Source organism: Triticum urartu, chromosome 5 (assembly GCF_003073215.2).
Source record: "Triticum urartu cultivar G1812 chromosome 5, Tu2.1, whole genome shotgun sequence".
Classification (NCBI taxonomy): Eukaryota; Viridiplantae; Streptophyta; class Magnoliopsida; order Poales; family Poaceae; genus Triticum; species Triticum urartu.
In genome coordinates this window covers 610780822-610793722 of record NC_053026.1, presented here as the reverse complement: position 1 = coordinate 610793722, position 12901 = coordinate 610780822, and the positions used below count along the sequence as shown (strand labels likewise).

Here is a 12901-nt window from a genome sequence, read left to right as displayed (position 1 = left end):
GCTTCGTCCCTTGCGGTTCGACCGCTTCGACCCTTCTGTTTGGCATAGCAGATTGGCCTAGGAAGTTGTGCAGGTGTACAATCCGTCCACGGAGAAGAAATTGTTGATGCATAGATCGATTCTTCCTATTCTGAAGGAACTCTCATGCATCCCCACAAATCTCAGCCTCCGTAGGTAAACACCTCGCGAACCCTTTGGTTCGATTGGTGAGGAATCGTGTATGCGTAAGCGACTGGTTCATGCCCTGGTTTTGCAGTCTGCGGAGATGGAATCTTGCTCCATTCGATGTTTTTTTCCCTTGTGAGTCCCATGCTTCTATTTCTTCCCTTGGGTCGTATTCCTGTTGAGAATATACACCACCAGAAAGGGATAATTTCACCGATTCAAAATTGGAATGGAAAATTGTTGTCCTGATAAGAATAGATGCTTGACACAATCATTTTCTTATGTTTAGTTAAAACATATGCTTATTGGAATTTTCTGCTAGTAAGAGTAAATCCATCAATGGAGTCTTCTCTTTTCATATATTTTTATTGAGTAAAGATGCTTAACCTGGGTACATCTTTTGTTGGTCCCTTTCGAAGTGATGGTACACATGTACATCATTGTTGTTTTATGTCTGGAATTCTTCTGAAAATGATGGTATAACTATGGTTGTGCACATGCAGGATCTTATTGTGTTTTAGGTCACACGCACTGCTATGAGACTTGCATTTTAATTTCTTGTTTTTGGGTACTATTGTCAATATGTCCTTTGTAATTGTCTATGAATAAATAGAGTGAGCAGGAAATTAGTGAAACCAAGTTAATGCAAAGAGGCCCTATTGGTGCAATGTTTACATTCCAAAATGACTTTGTATTCACATAGATGTTAAAGCCAACCTATATATATTATAATTTTGGGACGGGCGTGGCAACGCGCGCCTTCACGGTCTAGTCACGCAAGATAACTAGAGCAGTTACGCACGCCGCCAACAATGGCACCCTTGCCGCTGCACGGTGGTGTTGTCCTCCCCATGACCGCTGCTCTCATTTGGAAAGCATCACATGTGAGTTGAAAACAACACAAATCAAACAAGGATGACAAATTGTATTGATTAATGGAAATATCATATTTTCTCGGCCAAAAGTTCGGGAAAAATCACACAATGTCGCTCATATAAAAAATACGTTTGTTTGGGATATACATATACAAGAGGGCACACCACAGTCGCCGCCGATGCCTATCCCGGTGAAGATTTGTTTTTCTGATAAAGCCCTGTGAAGAATTAGGGCTCCAGAAATGATTAATCATGATTGAGTTGAATAGTTACTCCTCCTATGATAATCACGGCGAATATTATGTTGCAGCCGTGATGTATGCTGAGATGAGAATAAAAATAAATTAAGCAAATACAGCTTTTTGGTTACGTTTTTGCCCCTACGCTTGAGGTACTCCCTAGCTTTTTTAGTTGGTACTCTCTCGTACAAGTGTTAGGAGTACCAATTAAGATCACCTGTTGGATTAGTGAAAATGGATGGCTCATAACCATTTAGGGGTACCGTAAAGGACCTTTGTGTGGGTTGATGGAGTGGGTAGCAAAGTAGTGTCAGGTCCAGTGGTTTGAAGTGAGGGATTTTATTTTTATTTTGGAAAGGGAGGCAAAAGATTTGCCTCATCGATTAATTAAGAAGAAGAGAATTGTCCAGTTAATTAATGAAAAAACGGGCAAAAATGATACAAACCTACCATATATGAACTACACATAGAGCATGCAACCCTATAAGCGCACGATCAGCCACGACCACCAACCACACACTGCTACTCCCTCCGTTCCAAAATAGATGACTCAACTTTTTACTAAAGTTAGTACAAAGTTGGGTCATCTTTTTCGGAATGAAGGGAGTACATCGCAAAGAAACCCCCAACCAGAGTAACTCGGCGGAAGACCACGGACACCATCAAATCCATGGAGGCAAGCCAGGCCATAAGGACAACCCAAAAGGCTGATGACCATCCATCATGCAGTCGTGGACGCCTTTCCTATGACGTCACACTTCTTACTGAAAAAGGCTTTTACCTCGTTTTATATATATTAAAGCAAACCACCAAAGTCAAGCAGCATACAAGAATCCAGAACTAGTCCTCTCCAACGTGCGAGCAAGCATATGGACAAATACAATGGTTAGTTGGTGGCTGAGACCAGGTGGTTTCTGGCGTCACTTGTCAAGTCTTTGGCAAGGATGGCTCATGGTTGATGAGCGATTCTACTGGATTGACATGAGTCCTTATGGCTGGCGATGATGACTACTAGATGCGAAATGGTATGGGCTGTCCGGTCACAAAGCAACATCACATTTTTTTTTCACATTCCATTTTCTATTAGCAAAAGAAGTTCTAGCATTCTCTTTTTGTTTGTCAATTTGTGGAGCTCCGAATAAGCTTTGCGTAACTTAGGAGCTAAGCTTTACAAAGGAGAACCCGAACCACTAGATTACTAGCTTTACTTATCTCAATTTATATCATTGTATAATCTCCGCATCAAGATGACTTTAACATCAATAATAAGATAAAATAAATTAACATTGAGGGAATAAAATATAGCCCTCTTATAAATGTACCTGAAATTTCATAATATCACATAAGAACTATGGTAGTTACTGGTTGTTTGCTAATATCCTTTATATTCCTGACTTACTAATAATAATTAAATGAGCAGCATAACATTAGTATATTAACTAGTAAGCAAAAATGTGTCCATTAGTGTGCTAGGACATACCACGTCCTTCTTTTGTTTAGTTATAATTGTATGATTTGAGTTATATTGACAAATTTGCTTCTAAATCATGTCTAAATTGACGGATGATGATTGGTTGTTTCCTCCATTTATTTTTCTTGATCTGTTGAAATTAGTGAGATTGTAAGCAGCAAGGTCCATTTAAGCACCAATCATTGCCCACTGGTTTTGGATTTATGGCGCAGGCTAATATTCATCATAAAAACCAAATCAGTTTCACCATCAAATATATTTTCATACTATATATATATACATTTGATGTTGTACATATTAATGTATTTTTCTATAAACTTGCCTAAACCTTTAATTAATTTGGAACAGAGGGAAATGCATGCAAGCGCTATTCTGGATTTAGTGCCGTTTAGAAGGCAATGTACACTAACACAACTTCTTCTCCTATAACCATTTTACTCTTTGTCCATAGCTGCTGCCCTTTTCTTCTCCACATCATGTGTCACTTCTGCCATTGATCCCTCTACCCTTCATAAAGATGCAGTTGTTTATGCTGCCCTTTTCTTTTTCCACATCATGCATGTGTCACTTTTGCCACGTATCCCTCCACCCTTCCATAAAGATGCATTTGTTAACTGCGGCCACTAAAAGGCCTCTTTCAAATGGAATAATGTCTAGGGAAATATATAGTCCGAATTGACCCACTGAGCATTAGTCACCAAGTACTATTTTTTTTGTAGAGAATGTCCAGAAAGCATCTGAGTCACCAAGTTGGAAATATTGAAACCGTTTTTTTTCCTTTAGAAATATACATATGCTTTAGTTCCCCACGCAGTGCACATTCCACGCCATCTTGTTGTCATACCCATGCATGTTGTGCATGGCCAGGTCCCAGGGCTGCCTGGTTGATCGTATGGTGAGCATGTCGTCGCGCACTGGGAGCGCCGGGGATGTTCACTCCCGAAGATTCCAGTTACTTCAATATGAGGTACAATATTTCAAATCTTTTATCCAAGGTAAATGATGGTTGAAGTATGACCGTTTTTTATGTTGTTAAATATACACGAGAAGTTATCATGTAATTCTTGACACCTTGACCGGGAAGTGAAGCACTTCGAAGTTCCTACCTCCTTTTCTGTAGTAAGATCAACCCTGAAATGAGTAATACTGCCAGTGCACATATCTTTTCATTTGTGCAGTGACAATTTTAAGTGTTGGATGCTTCAAATCTATGCCAATTTGCTGCTGGGTAGATGCATCATGCATTCATACAAGCACCTTGGAACTGATAAAATACCCAGTTTGTTGCAATTATTGTGTCTTGCACAGTGTAAAATTTTGATGTGTTGCGAAGTACTCCCTCCGTACCAAAATAAGTGTCTCAACTTTAGTATAAACTAGTACAAAGTTAAGACACTTATTTTGGGACGGAGGGAGTAAGATGTAACCAATTAACTTGTTAGACCTAAAAACTGTTGCTGCAATTTTTTAACCTCGATTAAAGCAAGCGACTAATGTGGCCTCCACATAGTGAAACATACGTAAGATAATATTTCCTTAAGTGGATACCTATGAGTCCTATCTGAACAAACCTTATGACAGCGAAGGTTTGATGAGGTGTCCTGACAGTGAAGGTTTGATGACGAGCCTCGATGGACAAGTAGTAGTATTTAAGCAATCGTCTTTGAAGTTCTAACAAACGAGAGTAATGGGGAAGACATCACCTTATGCTGTTTCATTTCTCGTAAGGTTTATCTATGGGGTTATGCAGATACTCACCAAAGTTGCTTTTAACCAAGGTACAAGTACATATGTTCTTGTTTTCTACAGGCATGTAATAGCTACAATGTTGTTACTGCCCATTGCTTTTGCAACTGAAAGGTATGCAGATTTTTGGCTGCTTCTTTGCCTGGATCTGGATTTCATCTAGGAAGCATGAATTGAGATTTTATTTTTGCAGGAAAACCGCCCCACAACTGTCACACAAAGTCTGTCTGAAGCTATTTGTGCATGCATTATATGAGTAGGAAGTACAATGCAGAAGTGTTGTGTATAGTTAATCATCTTGTTTATCAAATGGCATTGCTAGATAAAAAAATGGGTTTGCAATGATGTATTATTTTCGTAATTTTGTATTTTAGTGGAATGGGTGTATTCATGTGAGGAATTGTGACTTGGTGTTGTTAGACATCTATCTAATACCGTAATTGTTTCATTCTGCTGGTTATCCAAACTTTATATTTTTTTAGAAAAGGAGGTCATCCCCCGGCGTCTACATCGGAGAGATGCATACGGCCAAACTTTATATGTTTGGAGTTCTTTTATGTGCATCCATGTGTACCCTCGTGATATAAAAAAATACTTTATTTTCATTAGGTTCATCCCTCGGCCCTGTTGGTTGCAGTGTAGTATACCCATCACCTTCGTCAATTGCAAGCCAGCCTTTCCGACAGAGAATTTCAGTTATATCATATTTAATCTATATTTCCAATTTTTCCTCTTTGTGGGAAAGTAGCTGTTTAGTTAGGTTAACTGATTTACTTTCAACAGAAATGTTATGCAAAGCTAAGAATTATGTAAATAGTTATTGTGTAAAATCATACCAGTTTTTTTTGCTTACAACTGACACTTGGTATTTCGTAGTTATCTTAACTGTTTCGTTTTCTTTATAAATGTTATACATCTTATTCTGGCAAATATTTTACTAATAATATTCTTTTATCTCGTTTCTCCAGGGTGTCTGCTTCTCTAAACATATCATTCGTTGGCCTCAATTATGCTTCAGCCACTTCTGCTACTGCAGTACAAAATCTCCAACCAGTGTTAACTTTCTTTTTGGCTTTTCTATTGGGGTATGTGTTTTTAATGATGATTGCATTACTTCCTTGAAGGCCAGGCCATTTTTTTTTCCCTTGTGACAATTAAATTTTAAACATGTCATAAATCTGATGTCAGTAAAAATTTATTTAGGATACCCATACGTAAGCAACACGAATATGTTATATACAGAAGAATAGCTTGCATAAACGTCTGATTATGAGAATCAGTGACGGGCATAGTTGAGATTGTAATTTAGAGATGTTTTGCAGCCTAATGAAATGGTTATATTGTGATGTTTATAACTCTTCATGTTAAGATCACAGGAAACAAAAATATTCCTTTTGCTCTAGGAAACTACACAATTGTTCAGAGAAAGAAATATAATAATTAATTCAGTTCTACATGTTGCATCAATAGCAAGATCATCGTAGACCCTACTACCAAACCGAACCTAGCCGGTCCTAAACCAGTCCCAACAGCTTGCGTAACCATTTTTCGGCTGGAAAACTGTAGGGGCCTAGTCAAGCCTAATTGCGATGACTGGACTCAGCTTCTATCAAACTTTAGACAAAGGGTGGAGGTAACACCTTTGAGTGATAACTTTCTCTCTCATTAACTTTGCTTCAATAAAATAATTACAGCGATTTATATTTATTTATAGTGGGAGTGCTAGTCAATTGCTATTACTTATGTTCACGTGAAATCAGTTGTCTAACATGAACCATTAGTTGTTGATTGTTTTTGAGATTGCTAACGAACCATCAGTTGTGTAAACCTACTTCTGTGTAGATGTGAGTGCTTTGATGAACTTGGTGTAGTAGCGATAGTGGGAGTGAAAAATAAGTTCGACTTGTTTTGCATACAATGTGAACTTTTATGATCAAACTTCCGTCGATCAGTGAGTGATTTGTCGTGCCACTTATGGTAGAATGGAGTCCTTGAAACTAAAGAGCTTCCATGGGATTGTGAAAGTTTCTGGTATAGTGCTTTGTGCTGCTGGTGTTGCCGTACTAGCGCTATACCAAGGACCTGAGCTCAAATCCATCATCCACCACCCTCTTTTTCATCACACAAGCCGAGTTGATATCCATGCCTCAAGGAGCTGGATATTGGGAATTCTCCTGCAGTCACTTGCGACTCTACTGTTTGCTCTTTGGACAGTGTTTCAGGTATGCATCTTGCTATGTGCGCACGTTAAGGTGTGTGCGCGCACGCGCGCGCATGTTCAGAAGCTAATTTATTCATGCTAAATTTAGCTTGCATGTTGCTTTCTAGGGCCCTTTGCTGGAGGAGTACCCTTCCATGCTGCTTAACATGACCCTTCAGATTGTCTTTGCGACCGTTCAATCTTTTTTCATGGCTCTTGTGATGGAGAGAGATTTTTCAAGATGGAAGCCGAGCCTGGATGTAGGTCTTGTCGAGATCGTCTATTCTGTAAGTATAACAATCCCCTCAACAGAAGCAAATCATGTCGATTGATCAGAAGACTGTTTTTTAATCCTGACATCTGAAAATACTTTTATGTTGTAGGGCGTGGTTGTTTCTGCATTTTCAAATTACCTGCTGATCTGGGTAATTGACAACTGTGGCCCGGTTTTCCTGGCCATGACGGTACCCCTAACTTTCGTCATCACCATCGTTCTGTCACTTCTCATAGGAGAAGCAGTCACCCTTGGAAGGTCCATTGTCGACTTAACGTTTGCTCGCTAGACATAAGAGCTACATCAATCTTTATCTTCTTGAAATTTCTCTTCTGATGAACAGTGTAATAAGCGGCGCGCTGATGGTTGGTGGCCTGTACAATGTTCTCTGGGGGAAGAGGATAGAGCAAGTAACTCTCAGCAAGCAAGGAGGCATCGAAGCAAATGCAGCAAGCTTTGATTTGGAGGAACAAGAAAGCGGCGCACCAGTTCCATTAACGCGAGATTCGATCAAGCAGTGCGAAAGAGAAGACTGACATGTGGCAAGCTTTTTGAGGCTATACATTAAACATGAATGTGTGTCTGCAATTATTTTCAGAATATTTGAACATGTTTTGTCTCCTAATTTAGCTTAGTATGGAGTATCAAGCGGGTATTAGCTTAAGTTTATGTATCTCTGTAGCTCTGCCTATGTATGCATCAGGCCAGGGCGTATGGGTGTGCAGCACATGAGATGGCACAGGGCCCCAATTTCATCTTTGCTATTCTCAATTTACTTCAGGAATGAAATGTAAATTATGCTTTGCGTCTACTTCGGTTGCCCACTTAGTATCCTTTTTGTTTTGTCTTATTCATAGTGTTGTTTCTCCACGGTTCTAAAGATACCAGATCACGCCAAAAGCCTGGCGAAGAGATTGGTTCATTCCACTTTGATATACTCCTATCTACTGACAGTGTGGGTCTGTATTCCTTTCTTTGTTTACACGATTTACCTAAAATTATTTTCTTTGCTCTAAGTTGTCTAAAATTCATTGAATGCGACTATCGTGGTGTTTGTGGTTGCAATTACTGGTTGGACAGTTGCGTTTTCACCACATGGTTGAATCTCTTTTCTTTTCTTTTTTACTATTGCAGACACGATTATTGTTAGAGTTGTATTGAATATTGTGTACAAGGTAGGTCACGGTTGGATTCTGAGTTGTATTGTGTTTAGATAGGATATAGAATCGTGTGCAAGTAGGACACTTGTATTCTAGGCCTCTCTTATATAGCAGGGGTAGACACACAATGTAATCTATGCCAACGTAATAGCATCGGAACGCAGGGCAAGCCGGCGGCATCTGGCGGCGTCCAAGGCAACCGGGTGCAGTATTGGAGCGGTGTCATGGGGAGAAGCGCGCATAGTTAAGCTCCGGGGATGTAGCCATACCGGTGAATCTCGTTAATAAATCTCGGTGTCGTGCTCGTGTGATTGCTTAGTCCGATCGACGATGGCCTCAGATTTATTCTAACAAGTGGTATCATGAGCTAGGTTATTCGGAGACTGCAGATCATTGATCTAGAAGCGTCGACATAAATCTGCGAGAAGCGATTGTAATACGGGATGAATATAATGGGCGAGTTATGATCCAGGCAGACCGGTCGTGTTGTGTTATCTTCGGCAAGCAACAGCAGATCGAAATCGGTCCTAGCGTACAACGGTAGTGCAGAGCTGCTAGGGTTGCGTGGCACACGCACGTACAGGCGAGGGCCGGATCATCCATCGATGCTGGAGCGACGTGCAGGCCGGTGCGGGTAGGCAGCTGAAGGGCGCGTGACCCAAGAGAGGCCGCAGGCAAGTGGGCTGCAGGAAGCCAAGGCCCAAGGCGTGGTGGCAGTCAGCGATTTGTTTGAGCTTGGTGCGCTAGGACTACATGAGGTTAAGCTTGAAGGCACACGATTTGTTTGGGAAAAAAATTTGGCACAAAGACTAGTCAAGACCGGGATGCTATCAAGAAAGAAAAAAGAAGATAAGTCCAATAGCTATATACGTGTGGTGTTCACACGGAAAGGCTGTGAGGGATTTTGATTTGGTTTTTTTTTGCTGGTACACTTCTATGTATGGATGGTGTTGGTTACGGTGAAGGCTTGAGAAGTTTGGAGTGTGTCGTTGTAGCCGGGCAAGGGCGGCTGGGTCAGACTCTCCAGTCTGACGGACTGACTCAAGTCGGTTGATACAGAAGACGGTGCGGGATCGACGACGGCGATATAGGAGCGTGATGCTGATGGTGACCGACTTCTGGGGTCTGGAAACACGTGGCGCAGGCCCCGAGGGCTTGTGGGCTTCGAAAAGGTTATGGTGCGGGGTTGATTCAAGGTGATGTACACATGAAGCTTGAAGTTGATGGGGCGCGTGGGTAGACTGATCATCTACCATGGAGTCATGTTGAAGGTGGAGCTGGATTGAGGGGCTACGGCGTAAGTGCACAGAGTTGAAGCCTATTTCAGCGGGAAAAAGTGAGGGACATGTAGTTCGGACTGGAGCCCAGTGGTCTGATGGAAGCACGAAACTCGTCATCGGTCGGTGATGATCGGTGGTACTCTGCAGTGGGGGTTGAGTGGTGTGGGTTCGCGACCCTTGAGACTCGACCAGGACAGCGAAGGCTCGACGCGGTAATAGCGGTGAGGCGTGTGGTATGCACGGGACATGGAGACGGGCCAGGGCTCTGGTGGTCATACATGTGGTGAGATAAATGCGAATTTGACTCGAAATGACTACAAGCGATGATGAAATTCTTTCAAGTTTCAGACATGCGGTCAAGGAAGAACGGTGATGTTGAGTTCAGGTAACTCTTATGTGTGACACCCAATATGTGAGTTATTAACTTTCACACAGGTCAGTGATCAGTGTGTGATGTCATTGGACTGATGCTCTGAAAGTTGGAAGCACAAACTAGAGTAACAAGGAACTTAATTTTGCTCGAGTGTTGACTATGGTCAAGAAAAGACGGGACTACAAGTTGCAGGTGAAGTCATATGGAGTCTTTGGAGTAGCAGCGGTGCTCACGGGATAAGCTCAAATCCAATGCACATGAAAGTTTGATGCATTGACGAACTCAAGGTGGCGGAGAATATTCGCCAAGGTGGAATTTGTTAGAGTTGTGTCGAATATTGTGTACAAGGTAGGTTATGGTTGGACTCTGAGTTGTATTGTGTTCAGATAGGATATGGAGTCGTATCCAAGTAGGATACTTGTATTCTAGGCCTTTCTTATATAGCGGGGACAGACACACGATGTAACCTATGCCAACATAATAGCATCGGAATGCAGGGGAAGCCGGCGGTATGTGCCGGCGTCCAGAGGCGACCGGGTGCGGTATTATAGCGGTGTCATAGGAAGGAGCGCCCATAGTTAAGCCCTGGGTTATAACTATATCGGTGAACCTCGTTAACAAATCTCGGTGTCGTGTTCGTGTGATTGGTTAGTCTTTGGATGATCGACGGTGGTCTCGGATTTACTCTAACAATTATGAACAATTCAGTTATGTTAATTTACAGTTTTACTCTCATCTATGATATATCACCTATTTATTTTGGCACCTGGCAGCGTTATACACTACCGTGTCAAACTTAAGCGTATTGTATTTGGCTTACTAGATAACTAATTTAGTTCAATTTGAATTTCATTGCATTTTATGCCCAATACGCGGTTTCATCATGTGAAATTAAAAGAAATATGACTAAATTTATTTTGCACATTAATTTACACTTTATTGGAAGGCGACACTAATTTAGTTTGCATACAATCACATGTTCAATTCCAAGTCAACTTTGGGATTGAATGGTAATAGAAAAAGAAACACAGAAGAATGGGAGTTCACCACATTACGATTACTAAAGCTGACGATTACATCATGCCTGACAAAAAGTTTGATGACACAGCACATCGTGTACACAACACCTGAGAAGTTTAATACTTACATATACCTTGAGACATTGCGAATTGTGGAGTCCATCCCTCCCCACCCCCCCCCCCTCCCCCCCTCCCCGCGCGTCACCCTCCTCTGGCGACACGGGAGAACCCTAGCCGCCATCGATACATTCTCCGCCACCGCCGGAGGGCCGGCCGGCGGAGCCGCGCCGGACCCCAGGAAGGCGGTGGCGGGGCAGATCTGCGCCCCTCGCGCCCCCAACCCCCCTCCCCGTCCACCCCCGCGCCTCACCCCTTCCCGCTGGTCCGGCGGTGGTGGATTTGCGCCCCCTCCCCGTCGGCCTTGCCCCTCCTCCGGCGAGCCGCTCCTCCCTCGCCATCCTCTGCCGTCACGGGCGTCCCCCATCTCACGTGCCTCCGCCCCCTCGGCCCACGACCCTGGGGCCCTCCCTGGCGATTTCCGGGCACCCTCCCACCAGCTGTTGCTCGAGCCTGCCAGCCGGTGGCGGATCCGGTGATCCTGGCCGTTGCCACGGTCTCCGGCGCCCTCCACCCCCCGAGCCTCGGTGATGGTTCTTGCGTCGAGACGGCGATGGTTCTGAGGTTGTGCCTGGCACGAGGCTTCCCGCAGTGGTCCTTGTCAGTGCTGTTTCGGCACCGGTGGCCTCATGCTCGTGTCTCTCCACTAGTAGAAAAGGGGGCTTTGGTCCAGGCCGGGTAAGCCCATTAGTCCCGGTTCAGTCTAGAACCGAGACCAATGGGTGCATTTATCCCGGTTCGTGCGGCTAAGGCATTAGTTCCGGTTCACCTGGGCCATTTAGTCCCGGTTCATGCCACGAACCGGGACTAAAGGGTGCGATGCCCATTAGTCCCGGTTGGTGGCACCAACCGGGACTAAAGGTTAGACCTTTAGTCCCGGTTGGTGCCACCAACCAGGACTAATGGGCTTTGAGGCATTAGTACCGGTTCATGGCACGAACCGGTACTAAAGGTCCCATTTTCAAACCCCCCCCCAGTGGACCGCCTTTTCAGTTTTAGAAAAAACAAAAAAATGATGGAAATGCCAAAAAAAAAAAAAAAGTTTCCCATGTGATATGTGGTCTAGTTGTCGGGAAAATTTACAAATATGAATTTCTACTTTATTTACAAAATCTCTCTGGAATTTGTAAAATGGGCATAACTTTTGCATACGAACTCGGATTAAAAAGTTTTTTATATGAAAAATCATCTACTCGAAAAGTTACATCCGATGGAGACCGCCTACGGCCTATTTGCAAATTTGTAGAATCCTCAAATTCCAAAAGGAAAAAAAGTTATGCTCAAATTTTCAGTTTTTTTAAATTTTCATTAAATCTGGTCAAACTACTTATTCAAGAAGTATTAGTGTTACTAAATAATTATTCAAGAATATTAGTGTTATTAAATAATTATTTCAGTTTTTTTGAATTTTGGTCAAATCTGGTCAAACTGTGGTCAAACTGTGGTCAAACAATGGTCAAACTACTTATTCAAGAAATATTAGTGTTACTAAAAAATTATTGTTTTTTAGAACAATAGTTTCAAACTCAAACAGTGAAATATGTGACTTCATGCTCAAGCTAAACTTCTGAGGGTTAATATGTGACTTCATGCTCAAGCTAAACTTCTCAGGAAAACAACGAGTGCAGACTTGGAAATGAGAAGAATAGAACCCGAAAGTTAAGCGTGCTCAGGCTGGGGGAGTGGGAGGATGGTTGACCATCCGGGAAGTTAGATGATTTGGAATGATGAGGGGTGATTAGAGATTAAATTGAGCAGTGATGAGGGGTGATTAGAGATTAGAGGTTAAAATAATTCAGAAATTTGAAAATAAAAAAATTTCAAAAAAATCAGAAAATTTCTTTTAGTACCGGTTGGTGTTACCAACCGGGACTAAAGGTGGACCGGCCACGTGGAGGGCCTTTAGTCCCGGTTCTGGTTTGAACCGGGACTAAAGGGTCAGGGCATTAGTACCGACCCTTTAGTCCCGGTTCAGGAACCGG

General features: G+C 42.5%; 1 protein-coding gene across 2 annotated transcripts; it reads left to right on the top strand.

Annotated features, from left to right (window-relative positions):
- The first annotated feature begins 4417 nt into the window (after window positions 1-4417).
- Window positions 4418-7781, top strand: LOC125511223 (WAT1-related protein At5g64700-like). 2 transcript variants are annotated; one of them, XM_048676547.1, is made up of 8 exons: window positions 4448-4473; window positions 4560-4610; window positions 4690-4752; window positions 5465-5581; window positions 6478-6718; window positions 6825-6983; window positions 7080-7228; window positions 7314-7781. In XM_048676547.1, the coding sequence occupies exons 1-8, from the start codon at window positions 4457-4459 to the stop codon at window positions 7504-7506; spliced, it is 990 nt and encodes a 329-aa protein (XP_048532504.1). In that variant the 5' UTR covers window positions 4448-4456; the 3' UTR covers window positions 7507-7781. The 2 variants fall into 2 exon arrangements, with proteins under 2 accessions (XP_048532503.1, XP_048532504.1); XM_048676546.1 differs by having other exon boundaries at window positions 4418-4610.
- Window positions 7782-12901: the final 5120 nt, after the last annotated feature.

Bases quoted from the DNA above. Each gene is read 5' to 3' on its own strand.
- LOC125511223 (XM_048676546.1), top strand. From the start codon at position 4,438: ATGGGGAAGACATCACCTTATGCTGTTTCATTTCTCGTAAGGTTTATC. The intron at 6,984-7,079 runs GTAAGTATAACA...TTTATGTTGTAG, and splicing joins TTGTCGAGATCGTCTATTCT to GGCGTGGTTGTTTCTGCATT. The intron at 7,229-7,313 runs GTCCATTGTCGA...TCTGATGAACAG, and splicing joins GAAGCAGTCACCCTTGGAAG to TGTAATAAGCGGCGCGCTGA.